Source organism: Juglans microcarpa x Juglans regia, chromosome 1D, assembly GCF_004785595.1.
Source record: "Juglans microcarpa x Juglans regia isolate MS1-56 chromosome 1D, Jm3101_v1.0, whole genome shotgun sequence".
In the NCBI taxonomy this organism is placed as follows: domain Eukaryota; kingdom Viridiplantae; phylum Streptophyta; class Magnoliopsida; order Fagales; family Juglandaceae; genus Juglans; species Juglans microcarpa x Juglans regia.
The window spans coordinates 24,289,342-24,311,307 of record NC_054594.1 but is presented as its reverse complement, the minus strand read 5'-3'; the positions used below and the strand labels follow the sequence as shown (position 1 = coordinate 24,311,307).

Sequence of the window (21,966 nt, the reverse complement as noted above, 5' to 3'; positions counted from 1 at the left end):
TCATATAGAAGTAAAACTTAATGCATTTAATCTAGTTTTTGGATCGTATTTTAATTATTAGTTTAACGTAATAATTTTTCGAGATATAGTTTCACCATTAAGAAACCGGGGCGAGGGCCTAAGCGGGAAACACAATTTGAACGCCTTCGGAAGGTAGGTAAGATTCATTTGGTTATAAAGGATGGTCATCGAGGTCCATCGTGCGAGAATGCATCCATCTTCACTGGTTGAGTGATGTGGATAGTTAAAGTATATGTTGAGCTGAGGCATGCAAGCTGAAGTTCTATACCTAAGGAGGAGCAAGAGCTTATTGATCGTGTTAGGGTAGGACTTTATATTATATTAACCCATTAAAATGTGGATGTTTATGTCATTTCTTTTAATTTGCATTTTATGACAATATGTGACAACAAATATTTTGAACTTGCAGGCAAACTTTGTATTGGATTGGACAAAAGACAACAATTGTGAAATGGTGATAACGCATTTGTTTGATAAGTACAATGTGTATCACTATGAACTACAAAAAGTATACAAGAAATATGCATCGCATGAGGAGGCCCTATGTGGTGGGCCGTCGATGGTGGAAAAACCTACTTGGCAGTGGCTTTGTGAAAGGTGGGCAACTGGGGCATTCAAGATATATTCTAATTTTTATTTCAACTTCAAATATTTTATATTTACATTGCATATTTGACATGTTTGTGTTAGATGAGATGATTTATTTTGTTGCCTTATTAAATAATCAGTTAGAGAAGGAGGATGCAACTAGCATATAATATTGTTATAATGTATAGAAAATTGGAAAAAATAATTAATTACAAACCTGAAGCATCAATCAAAACCATTAATATATAATCAGTGCCGATTAATATGACTAAAGCATCTTTAAAGGACTTAGAATACCCATCCTATATATTTAAACAAGCCTAGGCAACGATCTCCATTATTTAATTACTAGATGTTTAGACCCAAAATAAAGCATACAAGCGAAGGAAACTTTAATTATTGTTCAAACATTGCTTAGTGTCATGGGGGGTTTGTAGGAATCAGCTAGCTAGCTAGGAATTACTAGAGAAAAAGGGGCTCATGATCAATTAGATTTTCTATCTATCAAATCAGAAAAATGGGCTAATTAATTCATAGCGCAATAAGTTATTTATGATAAATTGCACAATATTGTAATATTTCTCTAGTAGAGGACTAAGAAAGGCCAAGTAGTTAAACAATTTTCTCTTTTCTATTCTTTTAATTAAAAAATTTAATTATCTATTTTCTGTCTTATAGCAGTTGTACCATTTTTTTATCTTATATCAATAAAGGGCTCCTTATATACCATTGCACAAAGGCCATATAGTTAAATAAAGTGGACTTGATTTCTTAAAAAAAAATGTATGAGAAGTCTCGAAGAGACATTATGAATAAGCAAAAGCTAATATTGAAACATACAGGCGGGAGGAAGTCATTTGTTAGGATTTTGGAAGATAAGGTTTATGCGATTTTTGATGTATACTATAAGTAATAAAACTGTGTTGAGTTGAGCCCTAACTGTTAATGATGTGTGGCAGTGGGAGATGACCCCTAATATGGTTGCTTTCTATAAAGAAATGCATTGGTCAGCACAGAAGGACAAATTTATCAATGTCATGACTGGACACAATTACGTGAGATTGTGTTCGATTTTAGTTTTGGTAGACTATATATTGCATTAAAATTTCAAGCATAGCTGGTTTTATTTTCAATTATTTTCAAAATCTAATGGTGAAGAGATTGAATGAGAAAGACCTCGAAGAGAATGTTGATGAAGCGGCTGACGCTATTTTCAAAGATGTGCTAGGCTTCAGATCAGGGTACGCACAAGGGATGGGGCACATGGTCATTCCCAACCCCTCTCCTTCAATGATGAAGAACAAATCTTTTATGCATCTAGTAGAGGAGAATGAACAGAACAAGAGTGTTGCGGAAATGTACAAGAGCAAACTAGACAAGATGATGGATGATATAGAAGCTATGAGGAGGAGTTTTTCTGAGTATGAGAAAGCAATGAACTTTCGGGTGTCTGAGTTGGAGGGGAATAGTGAGTCTCATAGAGAGACTCAGCAAGATGCTTAGGCATCTCGCTTGATAGGAGCAACATCAAATTTTTGTGGAGGTTTTTTGTGGATGTAACAATCCAATGGCCTTGGCAGTTTGTAGAAAGGGAAATATCTTGCTAACTGCAGTGTGGGAAGTGTTAGCTAGGATGTGTAGGAACTAGGATGCTTAGGCATCTCGCTTGTATGTATTTGTCTAGCTATTCGGAGAGAGTCGTGGTAATTATGAACGGGTAATTTGTCTATACTTTTTCCTTTAATTAATGGTTTGTAGATTGTGTATTTATTAAACCAGACTTGGGAGGCTAATTTCAGTGACTTTCATTTGGTTTGTAGGTTTCAGCAAACTCATAATCAACCAAATTTCATGGAAGTGCGTCATTTGTAGTTGGTGGTGATGAAGACCCTTTCAACTAATAGGCATACGTGAGATATTACAAACATTGGACAACAGTAAGTATAAAACTTGGACTTGCTGAGATTGCCCATATTTGTTGAATACATAGTTATGAATTATCCTACTACATCTCTGTTTGCACATATCTGAAGGTGTTGATGTGCTTTGCAGTTTGGTTATATATATATATATATATAATATCAAGTAGTGATTGCAACTTCTAACAATTAGTTGGGTATATGATAATCCTTTATAAGATACTTATAAATGAGAAAGTCACTTGAAAATGTTATAACATATAGAGGATTTGTCTTATAAAGTTGGAGTATCCTATATAAGATACATGGAGTTCTATGGGCGTTATAAGATAGAGAGGAAGTATATGTAAATGGATAAGAGTAAAAATATGTTTATTCATAAAAGTAAAATAAGAAAAATAAAAATCCTTTTAAGAGTGAAACTCGGGTTGTATAAAAAGAACATGTTGGGGCACGAAAACCCAAATTTTACTATAGATGCAGTAGTTATACATGATCTATTTTGTTCGATGGGAAAGGTTGTAAGATCCCCATAAAAGCTATCCAAATTCATTTCAATCTTTCAAAGTTGATGATAAAAGGCCTATGTTCAGGATTTGATCATTGGGCATACCATATTATTGCTTTTTAAGTGTCAAAAGCAATAATATATTGATCACTGGATAGGCTGGTATTATTCTAGTAATAAGTACTTAATTAACTTGGTTGCTTTTCTCTCTATTTCTCATATCCTATCAGTGTGGTTTATCATCTTGAGAAATCTTAGCAAGATTTCCATATGGGATGACTCATCTAAAAACTTTTATGGCCTCGTTAACAGAACGGATGTGCACTTTATAGATTATGGCACAATATGTTGTGTGTGATCAGCCTTTAAGGACATTCCCCAGTATTGTTTAGCACCTCCCGCCATAAATAGGCATTGAATTAATTAATGATCTATGAGAAATAAACCCCTAATGAAATGTTGACGTATATAATAAAATTTATGATTCCTGTGCAAAGATAAATCTCTTGTTTCAATCAATTGTATGGTCACGTCAGATTGATAATGTGCAGATTCAGCTCTTCACATTTTCCATTTTCCATGCATCACCTTACACGTTTACTTGTAAAATCTAATTTTAAACTTTGGTTCAATGTTGCTGGGGGAGATATTTCTTTTTGATAGGTAGGCAAACAAAGTGATCTATTTCTTGGCCAGTAGTGAAAGTTAATAATATGTGTGTGTGTGTGTGTGTGTGTGTGAAAGTTAAAACTGTTAATGATGTTGAGTTGAGCCTCAACTAATAATACACTTTATTTTGGAGCATACATTTTTTCTGTTTTCTTGTCCAATATTTTCCCGTGCAAGTGGAATTTGCTTGAAAAATGCTTTGATCTTTTCCTCTTCTTGGCACCTTTCTCGATCGGCAGCTACATGGTGGCCGAGTCTAGATCGATATTATACCTATTTAAATGTGTATTTAGAGGATTCATAAACTAGTGGGACCACAATATGAACACCTGGGAATAAGTGTATGAAATAAAAGTGGTTGGATATGGGGTCAGTTTTAGCTAGGTAGTAGGTTAATCTCCCTTATACTTATTAGTCATCAGCTTTATTTTATTTGCTATAGTAATGTCCTAGTAGCTAGGCAATAAATATTTTCTATTGGCTAACACATTTAAGTACATGGGTTTTCAGGTCACTATGAGACACCATGCCTTGTAGATTAAGATGGGTTGTGGAATGACATCAATTGGAGAACATGAGCAACGACGTGGTTTTGTTGGAGTAATGTGTGTATATGTCCCAAAATTATCATATTAGTAGTTTGGCACAAGGATTTTTTATATTCATTACTGACCATGTTTGTCAATTCCCTCTTGTACTTGAGTTCTATTTGCAAACATTGATGTATTTTCATGGCCTTAATTGACTGGTTAACCATGTGGACAGAATTGTAAACTAAAGTACTAATTATGTTATATGTAATGTTGGTTTTCATTAGACTTGGTTGGAATAATTTGATATGGTGTTGGTTTTATTTGTTGATGGTCTGTTGAGTTGCCACGAGGTGCAATATAGTGATGTTTGTGTATTTGATTGTGGGGTAATTAAACTATGGGATAATTAATTATCCCACAAACAAATTGTAGGAAACAAGTTTTTTTCCTGCAAGTAGATTTTGGTTGCAATTTCTCTTTTTAATAAGAGTTGATGTGGTCAAAAATAGGTTATTTGCACAATAGTATTTGCCACAACTATTTTTAATGGAAAAACTGCCTTTTCTTATTAATATTGGTCATGGATAATGCATATTCCCCGACTGACCAAGTGCTCTTGGCGATTGGTGAAAATAACTCCTTCCCCATGAATAATGTGCATAACAAATAAAGTTGATTCAACTTTTTGCGACAAATAAACTTCAATTGGAATTAGTATTACCAATGACTGGCGTTCACGGGAAATGCACATTTCCTACCAATGATACCGGTGGTAAGTAACTTTTTCCTGACTGACAAGCTTTGGTGAGAAATACTAATTTCCACCAAATTTAATCGTGGCAAAAACTCTATTTCCATTAATATTATGCATGAGAAAACCTTATTAGGTAACTTTTTTCACAAAGATATGTAATGAGTAAATACTTGTTGCCACCTCTTACTATGGATAATAATATTATTTCCCATCACATCATACTATATGAGACCTTATTTGCCGCGAAGAAAAAATGCTATAACTGCAATTGACGTCGTGGGAAAAATAATATTTTTCCCATGAACTTGTGGCGTTGGTGGAAAAAGACCATTTCTTCACCACTTATATGCCACGAGTCTCCAACAGAACAAATTGACAGGAAAACAAAAATTCCACTAAGGATAGGCTTTTTCCCACAAGTGTCACTCCTGGGAAAAAGCAGTATTTGTTGTAGTGAGCTTAAATAGTCAGAAATTTTTAATTGAAAATTTGAGAATTTGAGAATTTATGATATTTTAGAGTTTCGAGGAATTTAGATTTTTAGAAAAATAGGTTACTAATATTTCAGGTTTAAGAATTGAAATACATGTTCGATTGAAATTTATGGGAGTTGCATGATAATTTTATAGGCGATGATTGATTTTCAATTAGTACTGTTGTGAAGAAATTCTGATGAGCTAAGAGGTTCAGTCCTACGCTAGACTTTGCATAAAAATAAAATGGATTGAGGTTGATTTTTGAAGCATATACACGTTTTGTTATGAAAAGAACTTTGAAACAATCTCATATATTTGTTCTGCATTACTCATGAAATTCTTTATAAGAATAAATTATTTCCTGACATGACTGTTGTGGACATGAGCTATTTTAATAGTTTGTTTCTAAACTGTGCAAAAGAGAGCGAATATCAAATTTCGTGCATAAATTATAATTCTTTTATCTGATTTTGCTTCGTTTTAAATATGTTTTGTACTCTGATATGATATGATGTGATTTCTTAAAACCTCTGGTATGACATTTTGTTTCTGTTTCATTTTCATTATGACCTTACTATGGTTGCAAAACTATGGCCTCTATTCGGGTTGGTACCAACTTTTCTGTTTCCAGTACACTCACTTTGGAAGCCAAAGTGGTTTTTTGCGTGGTCTTTCATGTGTACACACAAGGACCTCCAAAAATAATAAGGGAAAGATTCACTTTCTGTTTCTGCTCTGTTGGTCGTTGGGATTTGTTCAACCCTACTACGGGGATTAAACATGGTTTCTGTTTTGATATGATAAGATAAGATGTGATGTTTTAATTTATGCTATGCCAAATGAATTTTGAATAAGAATATTTTTGAACTTTTGCTCTAATATTTTTTATAACATGTTATGACTTTGCATTCTGAAAATAAAAAGTGTTTTGTTCTACATTTTGAACTCTGTAAATGCTTATGTTTGCATGCTAGCATATGTTCTCTACTTACTGAGTTGTTGATAACTCACCCCTTATCTGTAAACATTTGTTCAAATAATCATGATGGTTCTACTGGGGAGAAAGAGTAGGCAGTGTTAGAGATGTTTGATATTCGTAGAGGAATAAGTATCCAAAAGTACAAATACTTATTTGAGAGTCATAGTTAGTAAATTGATTATTTTCCTTTATTTTGATATGATGAGTTAAGGACATTTTTGTGTCTTTGGGAGTTTTTAATTTATTTTATTGAGAATTTCTTTGTTGTCCCTATAAAGGAACATGCCACTACAAGAATATAGGCTTTTTCCAGCATTTAATTTAGCCGCAAAAAGTGCAAAAAATCGCTACATATAGATATTCCCAGCGATCTATATATCGCTGAACATCCGTTGCAATTGTATGCTCACTTCTGTTTTAACCCAGTGATTACCAAAAATCGTCGCAAATAGTTACTTTTCCCAGCATTTTTTTTTTCACCACAAATACAAAATAAAATGCCGCAAATGCCCATTCAATTTGCCTATTAAGTCGTTGGGAAAACATATTTGCGACGAATTATAGTCGTCACAAATATTTAAGAAATTGTCATGAATGAAGAGATCTATTCCAACAGTCTAATTAAATTGCTAGGAAAATTTTTGCAATGGTCACTGATCATCACAAAAACTAAAAAAATCGCTACAAATAAGTATTTCCAACGATTTTAGTTATCGTTGGCATGATGTATTCCCAGCAGGTTATTGTTGCCAAAATAAAGTTTTGGGGTGATATGTGAAAGTAGCAAATAATTTTAATATACGAAAAAAATATTTCTGGAAAATTTTACTAGCCAGAAAAGGTTTTTTCATAAAGTAAAAAAAAAAAAAAAAACAAAAACAGAATACATAGATTACTTGAACCCACAAAAAAATGCACAAAAGGTTTCTTTTGAAGTGCATATGCAACTTAAACATAAAATTTGTTTAAACTACCCTTTAGTTAAATTTCCACCACTTAAGCATACTCTATTATCCAAATCTATTATCCATACATGTATCATTCAATCCACCTAGTGTAACCAAGACCCTCGAACATGCATACATTGATCCAAGACTTCGACATCGTACATAATCAAGCTCCATTCACAGTCATCTAACCACCATTTTAATATTTGTAAAATGAAGAGAGAGGAATAGAAGTTTTACCAAGACAGAGACTAGGACCAGAGTGTTGAAAGGTGGCTGTGTAGATGGTCCAAAGTATTTGGCAACTGCGGTTCATGGTGAGTCTTCATTGTGCGGTGGCTTGAAACGAGGCTACTGGTGGCTGTTTGATGGTAATGAAGTGATAAGAATCATTTGTGCAAAGTGACTAAATGGGCTCGAGTTTTCCTTTTGCCCTGCAGCTGCGACTATTGCTTTTTGCATTCCTCTTAGCTACTCTTTGATGTCTCTATGAGGAGTTATTTCAAGGGTTTAAGACAAATTCATGGAGAATTAATCAAGCTCAAGATGAAACTAAAGAGAGGAGAGAAATGGGACTGATTTGCAACAACTAAATCAAACCAGAAACATTGTAATAATTGATGACAATTTTGTTTTTCACCTCAAAGTTGAACTAGTTTAAGTTGTTTCTCTAACCTTCGAGCTTCCTCCATTCTCTACAGACTTCACTATTGTTTTCCTGGTTTCTATGAAGGTTTTTCTAATGTCACATATTGAGATTTTGAGATTTTAAGGTCATTTGGTATTCCTAATGTCACATATTGAGGTTGAGTTAAAGAGATGAGATAAAGGCAAACTAATGGGCTAGAAGTTAAGAGGAATTAAAGCTAAAGTTGCTAAATTTTCTCCACTAGCTTGTACAACCAATAAGTTAGTTGTATACCTGTTTCAAAACCCCCTCCTTCAACTATAATCCCAACTACACAAGCAATGAACAAGCGTTGAAGAAAAATAGGAAATAAGCATGACTTATGGGTAGACATGGTATAAAAACAGCAAGAGGTAGTTCTTGATAAACCAGAAAATTCTAATGAAATCCTTTGTTGTTTACTTAGTTATTCTACTTGTCAAAAACTTCCATACAATTCTCAGGGCAAAGCATCATGGACTGATGGTGAGACTTTTACATCAAATTCTCCTATTAGCAAATGTGGGATGCTTGAATGAGGAAAAAAGAAGAAGAAGAAATTGATAAAAAAAAAAAAAAAAAAAAAGAAGGTTGTAATCTGGAAAGTGAGGTGAGTGGATCTATCTCTTAGAAAAATATTGCCCCCCACTTAACAAATAACAAAATGATAGTAATTTCGTCCTCAAGATACAAATATATATATATATATATATATATAATGTGTAGATAGAAAATCTGAACGCTCAATAGAATCACACATATGGATCCACACACGCTATTAAGGACTATTTTTTTTTTTAAAGAGAGGATAGTCACATTTCCAATAGTGACATCTGCCCAAGTTTATTAAGAGAACCTCACTTCTGGTGCAGGAGAGACCGTGGTAATATCACAAATCGCCTGGGGGTTTACAAGATAAAACATAAAATACCAAACCCACAAAAAAATTTAGAATACCAAAAAGAACTCTACTAACATCTCTGCTACATAAAAACAAACTAATCATCTCAATCTAATATAAGGCAAACCTAAATTATCCATGCGAATAAGTCCACGTATGTATCCATGCAAGTCCTCAGATCCATAAAATATTAAATTCAAGCCCTAAGTTCCCTCTTTTGCCAAATGATCCGCCACCATATTAGCTTCCCGAAAAATATGACAAAAGCAAGCATTAATCTCTTGAGCAATCTCTTGATTTCTTCCAAATAATCCCATAAAAACCAATAACAACAAATTCCTGATGCAAGCCAACCAATGATAATGGTTGAATCGGATTCCACTAAAACATCTCTCAATCTCAACCATCGACATAAGCGAAGTCCATCAAGTAATGCTTTACATTCTGCAATATTATTCGTGGCATTTCCGTAATGATGTGCAAAACCTACTATCGTTGTTCCTGAAGAATTTCTTATGATACCCCCCTGACTCTCTCGGGTTACCACATGATCCACCATCAACATTCAATTTCACCCTTCCCCTATCCGGTTTCTTCCAATAAATAAAAGTCGGTCTATTTAAACTTGCCTCATCTGAATTAACTAGTTGAGTTTTGTTGTCTATGCAATCCTGGAAAAAATAAATGTTTCTAATCAGCAGCTCTCTATGTACTCTTCTACAAAATAGTAAGAAAATATCAATTTCAAAGATTAGTCAATTTAACAATTAGATCATCAACTAGATCGCAAATTTGTAGACATGAATTAATATAAAACTAACAGAATTACTTTGAAACCTCATGCAAGCATGCAGCTGCAGGCAATTAGTCATGATCATCAGTCATCCTTGCTATGGAACCCACAACTGTATGCCACATGCACACAAATTAAAATTGAACTATCTGATCCAATGTAGAATGGTGCAAAAAAAATAAAAATAATAAATGTCCACAAAAATCTGAATGTAGTACGGTGCAAATGAAGAATGTAACTATGGTCTTGTAAACTTTTGACATATGCAGTAAGTACCCTGCGGTGATAGAATCAGAAACACCTTCTAAGTTCACATGTTCACATCTAAAATTATCAACGTAAATGATGTTTAAAAAACCTTTAAAAGGGGAAGCTGAAATTGGCCGTTGCAGGAGATGGTAGGTAAATCACCACAAGAAACATAATAACAAGACTAAGAATAAAATGAAATAATTACAAGAAACAAAGATCACATGCAAGACACTGAAAAACCAAATGGTTCAAGTCAAATTGACTCTAAGAAGAGAGTAGACTCAAAATAAAAGGCCTTTTCTCTTGTAGTGAGTATTGTTAATTAATATTAGAACGCTTCAGGAGCATTCTCTATTAGTTAGAACCCTTTTCCTCCTTATTTTGACCATGGAAAGTGTGTACTTTTAATTGTGTCATATGGTACAAAAGTTGAAGTGAAACATAGCTGGACAACAACTACAACAGTAGAAAGTTTGCCTTTTACCTTCGAGTCTTCACTTTATTTTCTCTTGCAGACAATCCTAACTTTAAGCCTATGTCATTGTAGCCTCATCTAAACTCCCTTATTGAGCCCTAATAGAAGTACCAATAGAAGGCACAAACCAGAGGCACAACAGAAAGATCTACACAACTCAGTGTTAGAATCTATTGAACTCTCTTATCGTTTGCTTATGGTCTCCTCAGACTTTCTTCATTTCTTCTTACGTTAGACTCCACCATTGAATCCCCTCATATGCTCATGAGGGGATTCAATTGAGCCCAAATAGAAGCAAAGCAGAAAATAAATTCATTCTGCAACATAGGAAATAATTCAGCAATAAATCAGTAGATTTAATTCTCTATTCTCTTAACATTTCAAACTCTTATTTTTCATTTTCTCTTCCTTTATTCTATCTCTTGATCTCAACCTCAAGAGGTGACATGACAAGTACCAACTGAACTCAAATTTCAACCAAAACCTGCTCTAAGCAGCCAAAACCAACTCTAACCAACTACAACCAAGGTGGATAACAGGTAACCAATTCTATTTTCCTTCCCTTCCATTCATTTAGTTTATCCTTTTTGTTTATTCACTCAATATATTCTTCACCAATATTGTTGCCGGGTTATCAAATATGCCCTACTTCTGGCTTCTAAAGTATTTTGTGTACCTAGCCTTCCACCTATTCGTATAACACATTTTTATGTAGAAAGTTTCAAGCTCATCCTGGTAAACTCATCTTTCACATCTCTTTTTTGGTTTTCACTAGAAGTTTCTAAGAGTAAAACATAATTTATGGTTATAAACAACAATTAAACAAGCAAGGCATCATGATTTCCTGCCAAAAATAACATTATGAATAATCACACATGCATTGGGGATGGTAATCAAGTTTATATTGAGTAAAACAATTTACATAAACTAGGAGTAGAACAAGAAAAACTATGAGAAGCCATAATAAACCAGGGGTAAATGATGAGTTCTGGAAGAAAGCAAATGAGATACAAGTGCCGAGTCGAATTATTGATAAATAGTACTAATCCAAGAACTCCTACTCTAGTTTTCATATTATAAGTGCTCCCTATGAATTTATCATCATGAAAATTTCAAATCTCACTCAGATATACCAGATTTGGGTCTTTATAGAATCCTCTTGCATAAACTGTAAAGTGAAGGAAAACTTTGACAATCTAACCTTTTCATTAACAGAAGCAGAAGCAGAAGATGCCCACCCATAGTCTGTTGACCAAGCCCATGCTTGTGGATCTCCATGTGGAACTCTATTGCCTAAGAACAATAAACAATGGAATCGATGGAATTGAATTAATAGCTTGAAAAATCATGGAAAAAATCAATTGACACTTTGTTTTATGAGTTAAAGACTAGACTATTTGAAGTAGAAAGGATATCAGTAGGGGAAACACAATCCCACTCTCCATCGCACTTATGCATGGCACCAAACACTAAAGAAGCATTAAATTCTCTACTAGATAATTAGTAGTACAACACAAGCTCACAAAACCATATACTCTTTTTTCCCAAGCAATATTGAGACAATGCAATGTCATCTTCTTAGAAAAATTTTGCTTATAGAAAAAAAATCATTTAAAAATAAAATGCAAGTCATTAGATTAAAATCATTTATAAGTAAGATAGCTAATTGATAATCCATTCAATCCTGAAATAGAGCATGAACCAATATACCCCCTCCCTTAAAAAAGAGCAACAAATACCTCAAGCTACGTATTTAAAGTTTGTTTACCAACAACAGGCCAGGGTAAAATTCTATTCAGGATCAAATACCTCAGAATATTTAAAGTATGTGTCCAATGAAGTGAACCAAGTTGCTAATGAGGTAATATATGTTCAACACTGAACTTAAAGTGAGCTGCAAAATCCATTAAGTAGTGATATTCATTCAGACAACATTAAAAAATAGTCAAACAAGTAGTGCATTATATGTGTTAGTATAATACTCTGCAAAATCATAAATTCAAAAAAAAAAAATAAAACTACAGATCCCTATAGCTATAACAAACAGAAATTTAAAGGCCAAGGTTTCGGCACAAATAGAAATTTACGCCAACGTTCAGCAATATTACTTGCGACAGCAAGATGCGAGGAAAAAATAAGAGGGAAATGCAAAAACTTCTTAGAAAAAGATTACAGAAAGTTAGAAACTGAGAATTAAAGACAACTTGCTGCAAGTAGAATATGCCAACATATTATTTTTACATCAACATATTAATCATGACTAAGTTTTGTCATAAAAATATGCCAACATATTATTTTTACATCACACCTACAATATCATCATAGCATTTTTACACTTCTTAACTGAGAGAATGAAAATCGAATAAAATGTCACACAAGTCACTCTAATTACTTTGTAGAATCTTAATATATAATGCCCCAGTCCCGGACGTTAGCTCATGTCACCTAAAATCATCTCTAATAACATATTTAAAATCCAGAAACTCCATAAAATATTAATTCATTTGTTCAACCCAAATATCCATCACTACAAGAAATCAGGCTTCTTTTAGCGATTTTAAGATCGTCGCAAATAAGGATTATTTGCAACGATTTCCAAGTCGTCGTTGAATTCTAGCGCTAAGTTGAGAAATGCTGATGGAGAATTTATTGTTTACTTTTTTGCGGTAAAATGATAATTTTACTTTGAGTCAATAATTTTATATTTCTAAGTATACTAGTAAGGAGTTTCTAACTTTTAGAAATATTTCTTTCCAGTTTTTGTTATTTCACACTTAAATTTGTCACGCTTTATTCACTGTAAGTTAGCCTCTAACTTACTTTTAGGGTATTTATGTGTGTATGGTGGTAAGAGAAACCATCTATAATACCCGGATCCAAGATTGGTATAGTTGGACCGTGGATTTTTTTATTTATTTGGAGATCTATGCCATTTATTTATTTATTTTTATTTTTATTCTCCCCGATTGTTTTATTTTTTTTCGTTTCCTTCTCTTCCCATCTATATTTTTTTTTTCGCACGATTTTTTTTTTCTTTTTCCATCGCACAGCATGCATACACACATGCATTCGTTCACGGCATGCATGCACACACGTCTCTCTCGACTCTCTAGGTTTCACCTCACATATATATAGATGATTATGTTTTTTCCCAAGCACTGAGATTTTACCCAACACTGCCGCAGCTAGAAACTCCTCCCCACGCAAACGGCAACCCGATCTCTGCACCTTTCAGCCATCCCCGTTGCCGTCCAACACCCTCTCGGAAGCCCAAACACGTTCGTCACCACTCCTGCCCGGTTTGTCCTCCCCCAACCTCCATCTCCACGTAAAACCGACGCTAGAACAACCCTCGAAAAACACTTTCGACAGCCACGGGAAATAGCAACCCATGCTTATACCGAATTAAAATCCTCTGTTTCTCCTCTAAAAAACAGAGCAGCACCACTGATACGGTTAGTCACCGCTGTACGTCGGGGAAACTATCGGGCCAGCCACAGAATCTGCCGGTTGTCACTTTTCCGTCAGCCTCGAGCTGCCTCAGTCCCGCCTTGTCCCTCACGGTGAGTACCTCCTTCGGTTACTCCCTCCTTTCTCTCCGCCCTCTCTCGCTCACTTTTCCCTTTCCTTCTCTAGTGCCCAGTGCTGCTCGACGGAAACTTCGCACCGCTCCTGCTCTTCTGCCGCGCCACCGCAGTCCCTCCAGTCAGCCCCGTCGCGCCTCACCCTCAACGCGTGCCTCGGTTTCCTTGGGTAGTTTCCGCCGTGCATGTTATTCAGTTACGTAGGTTTTGTTTTGGTTAGATTTCAAGGAGCTAATTGAATTATCGTAATGCCCTTCACTGCAGGTTATATTAATGGGATTTTATATTTTATTATGTATTAGTATACTGTTATTTAATTATGATTACAAAAAATTATTTTATTATGTTATTAAGTAAAGATTTATGTTAAGAGTAAACAATATTGGAGTAATGTTGTTTTTACATTTTAGATATGTTTTAGTCTTTTTAATAATAGTTATGGTTTATTTTAAAATATTTTGGGATAATTATATTATCTAGTATTGAACTTTATAAGTTGTTTTCACTAATAAATAAGTTAGATTTTTTAAATGTTTTTAGTCAAAGTTATCAATTGGACAGTGGCGATTTTAGAGAAAGATGATAAATTTTAAGGTTTTGAAATTTTAGGTTTTGAAGAATTAAGTAGGTTATTTTAGAAATTTAGGATTAAATATCAAAATAAGTGGTTGATTGGAAATTTACGGGAATTACTTGATTATTTGATAGGTGACGAGTGTTAATTGTTCGACATTTTGAGGAAAATTCTGAAAAGCTAAGAAGTCCAGGTAAGCGGGGTTCCTATGCTAGATTTTGCATTCAAATAAAATGAGCTGAGGTCATTTTTGGAAAATGTGCATGTTTTGCTATGAAAAGAAATTTGAACTACCTCAGTTATTTGTTCTGCATTACTCATGAGATTCTGTTTAAGAATAAAATATTTTCTGTCATGATTGGTATAGACATAAGCTTATTTTTGACATTTTGTTTCCGAACTTTGAAAATGAGAGCGAATATGAAATTTGTGCATAAATTATGTTGTGATATGATTTTGTTCTGTTCTGAAAATTTTTGCTCAGTACCTTGTTTGGAAAAGACGTGATTTCTAAAAACCTTTGGCATGACTCTCTGATTCTGAATTTGATTTTGTTTCCGTTCTTTTCAGTTACGGCCCTGCCACGGGTTATAATAGTGGATACGACCCAACCACGGGTAATAATAGTGGATACGGCCCTGCCACGGGTTATAGAAATGGTCTCTGTTTTGAGTGCACACCTTGGTGACAGAGTGTTTTATGTTCTGCTTGGCTATCCACAGATGCACAACCCTACCACGGGGATTATACATGGCCTTTGTTCTGATATGATGTTCTGGTGATGATGATGATCTTTTATGTTATGCCAAAGAATATTTTGAATGAAATTATTTCTAAATCTTCGCTCTTATATTTTGATAACATGTTCTGCTTCCGCACTCTGAAAATGAAAATGTTTTGTCCTGCATTCTGATTCTGTAAATGCTCATGTTTATACACTGATATATGTTCTCTACTTACTGAGTTGTTGATAACTCACCCCTTATCTCCATATTATTTTCAGATAATTTTGATGGTTCAGCTGGGGAGCAAGAGTAGACAGTTTAGCAACGTGTGATGATCGTAGTGGAATAAGTGTCTGAGGGTACAAATGCTTATTTGGGAGTTGTAGTTAGTAAGCTGATTTATTTTTCGAGTATTTGATTTGATGAGTTGAGGATGTGTTCGAGTTTTTGGAGAATTTCTAATTTATGTTATTGGGGATTTCTTTATTGTCGCCATGGAGGAACTTAGATTTTTGGTTTGATTAAGTGTATTAATATTTTATGGGATTTTTCTGGAGTTTATAGTAGTGTTATTTAAGTTAATTTTAAGTATTAAGAGCTAACTCTCCGGACCTCTGGGAACGAGGCGTTACAGTTGGTATCAGAGCCAGGTTTGAATTCTGCATACTATAAACCTTGGAGGTTTAGATATCTGTGGATCTACAAAGAAATTTCAGAGCTGAGGTGTAGAATTTTAAAGAATAAGAGACGATTATGTGGATAGTTAAGGTTTTAGCAAGACTTTGTAATTGCGTTTTGAGATTCGAGGTTTAGGGATTTTATATCCAACAGGCTTAATTTGTGGAATATAGGAGATGATATTTAGAAAGATTAATTTAAGGTTTAGACGTTGAGGTTTAGATTCTAAGACGTAAGGCAGTTTAGAGCCATGTCGGGCTTACAATTGTAGAGGGTAGGAAAGACTATATGAGTTGATTAAAGACTATTTTCATCTATTTATTTGTTACTTGTTTAAAATATTTTAGCTGGTATTTATGTTTTACATTTTTTGTTTTCTTCCCTGGAACGTTTAACTGAGTTTAAGAACTTCAGGATGGCTGCTCGTCGTCGAGTTCGAAACCTTGAAGATTTGAACGAAAACAACAATGAGAGAGGTTGCACGTTCGAGCAATTTAATCGCATTCATCCGCCCACCTTTGATGGAAGGGGTGATTCCAATGCAGCTGAGGATTGGATTCAGGACATCGAAGAGATATTTAGTGTTTTGGAGTGCACCGATCAACAAAAAGTTCTTTTTGCAGCCTTTAAATTGATCAGAGAAGCGAAGAGATGGTGGAACTTTGAGAAAGCCATTAGAGAAGCTGGTGGAACTGGAGAAGTGAGCTGGCCTCACTTTAAGCAAAACTTCTTCGACTGTTTCTTTCCGAAAGTAGACCAGAAAGCTAGTGCCCGAGAGTTTACTAACTTGGTGCAAGGGACCATGACGGTACGCCAGTATGCTGCAAAATTTACAGAGTTGTCACGCTTCGCCTCATTTTTTATTCCCGATGAGGAGAAGAAAACCCGAAGGTTTGAAGAGGGTTTAAATCATCGGATCTACGAACGGGTTATGGTTTTACAAATTCAAAACTTTTCAGACTTGGTACATAAAGCGATGCTAGTGGAACAGAATCTTAAGAAAAGTGCTGAGTTGCAGGAACAGAGAAAGAGAGCTACTCCACATGGATCCTCTAGTATGGATCAAGGGTCATGGAAGAAGAGAAATGATGTTAGCAGTTCGGGACAAAAGCAAATGCAAGGTTATCAATCGAATAACCCCTGCAAGTTTTGTAACCACGCACACACTGGGGAGTGTAGAAAGGAAAATGGGTCATGTTTCCGATGTGGAAGGACTGGCCATTTCATCAGAGAATGCCCATTACTGTCAGACGACAAGAATAAGACCAATACACCTCCAGGTCCCCGTCAGACGACACAGGGAAACAATCAACGTAGAATGGGACCAGCTCGAGTGTTTGCATTGACAGCTGAAGATGTTGAAGATGATAACAATGCGATCACAGGTACCCCACTTTTTTTTTTTTTCCCTCCTTGAAAGCTTTTGTTTAGTTGAGTTGGGATTAATCATGATTGCATGAAACTTTTCTAGTTGTATAGTTTAGAATATTGTGGTTTGGTTGGAAAGGTTTTCAAATGGATTAGACCGAATATTTTTTTATTTTTTTTTATTTTAGCTACGAGGCTCTAGCTTTTGGTGTTTGATGAGTTAGTATGTGTTTTGGAAGTGAGGGGTTTAGGAAAATTTATGGTTGGAAGTAGATCTTCTAAGGATTCGGGAATTCGTGACTTGAGTTACCTAGGACTTAATTTTGGAGCATTTGATTGTGCCATTATTTGGAGGTTTAAATATTATTTTGGGAGCACTCTTTTAGTTATTTGTGAGGCTTAGTTTAAAAAAAAAAATGTGTAAAGACTGGTTAAATGTGGAGGTTAGTTCTTTTCTGATGTATGTGTTTGAGATTCAATGTTTTAGGACTATAAGTTGTTAGAGTGAGCAGCGGAAGCGTGGTTGTAGTGATATAATAGTTTGAGAGTGTATTTCGTTATTCATTGAGGTTTTATATTAGGTGGAGAATTTGGAATTTATTATTTGGTCTTTAATTGCAGTATGGAGGTTTATATTCTAAATTTGATAAGGCGGTGTGTGCGAACGTGTATGGCTAAGGATAATATAGGAGAATACAATCGGTAATATTGGAGAGTTAGGATTTAGAATATTAGGTTCGACAAATTTTGGATTATTAGTTAAGTGCGACTTTATGATTAACGAATGGGTTAGGCATGGAATTGTGGTAGGAGATAAATATTTAGGCCTTGTTGGGGTGCTAGCAAATTTGGGGACAGAATTTTTTTAAGGGGGAAGAATATAACACCCGGATCCAAGATTGGTATAGTTGGACTGTGGATTTTTTTATTTATTTGGAGATCTATGCCGTTTATTTATTTATTTTTATTTTTATTCTCCCCGATTGTTTTATTTTTTTTCGTTTCCTTCTCTTCCCGTCTATATTATTTTTTTTCGCACGGTTTTTTTTTTTCTTTTTCTGTCGCACAGCATGCATACACACATGCATTCGTTCACGGCATGCATGCACACACACGTCTCTCTCGACTCTCTAGGTTTCACCTCACATATATATAGATGATTATATTTTTTCCCAAGCACTGAGATTTTACCCAACACTGCCGCTGCTAGAAACTCCTCCCCACGCAAACGGCAACTCGATCTCTGCACCATTCAGCCATCCCCGTTGCCGTCTAACACCCTCTCGGAAGCCCAAACACGTTCGTCACCACTGCTTCCCGGTTTGTCCTCCCCCAACCTCCATCTCCACGTAAAACCGACGCCAGAACAACCCTCGAAAAACACTTTCGACAGCCACGGGAAATAGCAACCCATGCTTATACCGAATTAAAATCCTTTGTTTCTCCTCTAAAAAACAGAGCAGCACCACTTATACGGTTAGTCACCACCGTACATCGGGGAAACTATCGGACCAACCACAGAATCCGCCGGTTGTCACTTTTCCGTCAGCCTCGAGCCGCCTCAGTCCCGCCTTGTCCCTCGCTGTGAGTACCTCCTTCGGTTACTACCTCCTTTCTCTCCGCCCTCTCTCGCTCACTTTTCCCTCTCCTTCTCTAGTGCCCAGCGCTGCTCGACGGAGCATCGCCTCGCTCCTGCTCTTCTGCCGCGCCACCGCAGTCCCTCCAATCAGCCCCGTCGCGCCTCACCCTCAACGCGTGCCTCGGTTTCCTTGGGTAGTTTCCGCCGTGCATGTTATTCAGTTACGTAGGTTTTGTTTTGGTTAGATTTCAAGGAGCTAATTGAATTACCGTAATGCCCTTCACTGCAGGTTATATTAATGGGATTTTATATTTTATTATGTAGTAGTATACTGTTATTTAATTATGATTACAGAAAATTATTTTATTATGTTATTAAGTAAAGATTTATGTGAAGAGTAAACAATATCGGAGTAATGTTGTTTTTACATTTTAGATATGTTTTAGTCTATTTAATAATAGTTATGGTTTATTATAAAATGAGCTGAGGTCATTTTTGGAAAATGTGCATGTTTTGCTATGAAAAGAAATTTGAACTACCTCAGTTATTTGTTCTGCATTACTCATGAGATTCTGTTTAAGAATAAAATATTTTCTGTCATGATTGGTATAGACATAAGCTTATTTTTGACATTTTGTTTCCGAACTTTGAAAATGAGAGCGAATATGAAATTTGTGCATAAATTATGTTGTGATATGATTTTGTTCTATTACGAAAATTTTTGTTCAGTACCTTGTTTGGAAAAGACGTGATTTCTGAAAACCTTTGGCATGACTCTCTGATTCTGAATTTGATTCTATTTCCGTTCTGTTCAGTTACGGCCCTACCACGGGTGATAATAGTGGCATACGGCCCAACCACGGGTTACAATAGTGGTTACGGCCCAACCACGGGTAATAATAGTGGATACGGCCCAACTACGGGTTATAATAGTGGATACGGCCCAACCACGGGTTACAATAGTGGTTACGGCCCAACCACGGGTAATAATAGTGGATACGGCCCAACTACGGGTTATAATAGTGGATACGGCCCAACCACGGGTTATAATAATGGATACGGCCCAACCATGGGTAATAATAGTAGATACGGCCCTGCCACGGGTTATAGTAGTGGTCTCTGCTTGGCCAACCACGAGAATTATACATGGCCTTTGTTCTGATATGATGTTCTGATGATGATGATAATCTTTTATGTTATGCCAAAGAATATTTTGAATGAAATTATTTCTAAATCTTCGCTCTTATATTTTGATAACATGTTCTGCTTCCGCACTCTGAAAATGAAAATGTTTTGTTCTGCATTCTGATTTCTGTAAATGCTCATGTTTATACACTGGTATATGTTCTCTGCTTACTGAGTTGTTGATAACTCACCCCTTATCTCCATATATTTTTCAGATAATTTTGATGGTTCAGCTGGGGAGCAAGAGTAGATAGTTTAGCAACGTGTGATGATCGTAGTGGAATAAGTGTCTGAGGGTATAAATGCTTATTTGAGAGTCGTAGTTAGTAAGCTGATTTATTTTTTGAGTATTTGATTTGATGAGTTGAGGATGTGTTCGAGTTTTTGGAGAATTTCTAATTTATGTTATTGGGGATTTCTTTATTGTCGCCATGGAGGAACTTAGATTTTTGGTTTGATTAAGTGTATTAATATTTTATGGGATTTTTCTGGAGTTTATAGTTGTGTTATTTAAGTTAATTTTAAGTATTAAGAGCTAACTCTCCGGACCTCTGGGAACGGGGCGTTACACCATCACTTTTGTTATTTATGCATTTGTACTTGTTACGTTATGCCATACCATGATATGTTTCTAGTACATATTTATGTGTTGCACGTTATGCCATACTTAATTATTACACTTCACAATTATGTCATGTTTATTTGTTATGCATCATTATTACATCATATCACTTGTCTCGAGTACACATCATGTCATGTCAAGTTATTTCATCTATCTTTTCATGTCACATCACCTTATGTTATGTCATGAGCCATACATGTAACACCTCCTAGAGGAGCCAAACCACCTATAGAACAACATGGTTTTGATGTGCCAATTTTTATTGCATTTGTTCCCTCTCCTTTTGGTCGGTTCCTTAGATGTTCATGAATACATGAACATCTACTTTGACATAAAACTTGACTTATGCAATAGACTTTTCAAAAATAACATGTAACAAAAAGCTTTTAACATTTTTCAGAAAACATCTTTTCATTCTTGGTTTTTAAACGTATAACATGTCATATGAGCTCAAGTTCTTGGTTGTTCACAGATCATATCATATCTTGTTGAATCATGTCATAACTTATCATATTATATCATATCATATCATATCATATCGTAGAGTTCAATGCCTTAATCATTCTTATAACTTTTGGTTGGATAGCTCAAGGCTCCCTTATGCACCATGTGATTTGCGCTAGTTACTACATCATCAAACAGTCCACTTGGCCTAGGTGACTACATTATCAAACAGAGTCCACTTGGCCGAGGTGACTACGTCTTATACTTCAACATATTTATTATTATGGCAGTCTGCTTTTCGCCTTCACTATATGGCAACCACTAGCTTTAGGTGCATTCGCTCCGACATCCTTTCCATAAGGATCCATTTGAGGCCCGTCGACTATACTTCATCGACCTAAGGGTTTTCACTCTATTTTACATACTCCAAAGTGGACAGAAGAGTTCTACTAAGGCATTCCCTCGTCCTTGCATTTTGGGTTGTGATAAAACGTATACCAACTCATTTGCTTAAAAAACATTGCACAAACCCAATGCATGTAACATGGACTCATGATGCTTCATTTCTTTCATGATCCTATAAACATGCATGCTAAAATCATGCAATTATACACAACAGTACACTTCCCACATTACGACTTGAAAATATTAGAACATACGTAAACTTGATGAGTACATATAAACAATAAACAATTAACGAAGGGTAAAACATCCTTATTCTCTAT

At 35.2% G+C, this 21,966-nt stretch overlaps 1 protein-coding gene across 1 annotated transcript; it reads left to right on the top strand.

Moving 5' to 3' along the window:
• Positions 1 to 17,019: 17,019 nt before the first annotated feature.
• LOC121245122 lies at positions 17,020 to 17,906 on the top strand. Its single transcript, XM_041143452.1, has 2 exons — positions 17,020 to 17,428; positions 17,899 to 17,906. Exons 1-2 carry the CDS (start codon positions 17,020 to 17,022, stop codon positions 17,904 to 17,906), a joined length of 417 nt encoding a protein of 138 aa, XP_040999386.1.
• Positions 17,907 to 21,966: the final 4,060 nt, after the last annotated feature.

Coding starts and splice junctions, on each gene's coding strand:
- LOC121245122 (XM_041143452.1), top strand. CDS start 17,020: ATGCTAGTGGAACAGAATCTTAAGAAAAGTGCTGAGTTGCAGGAACAG.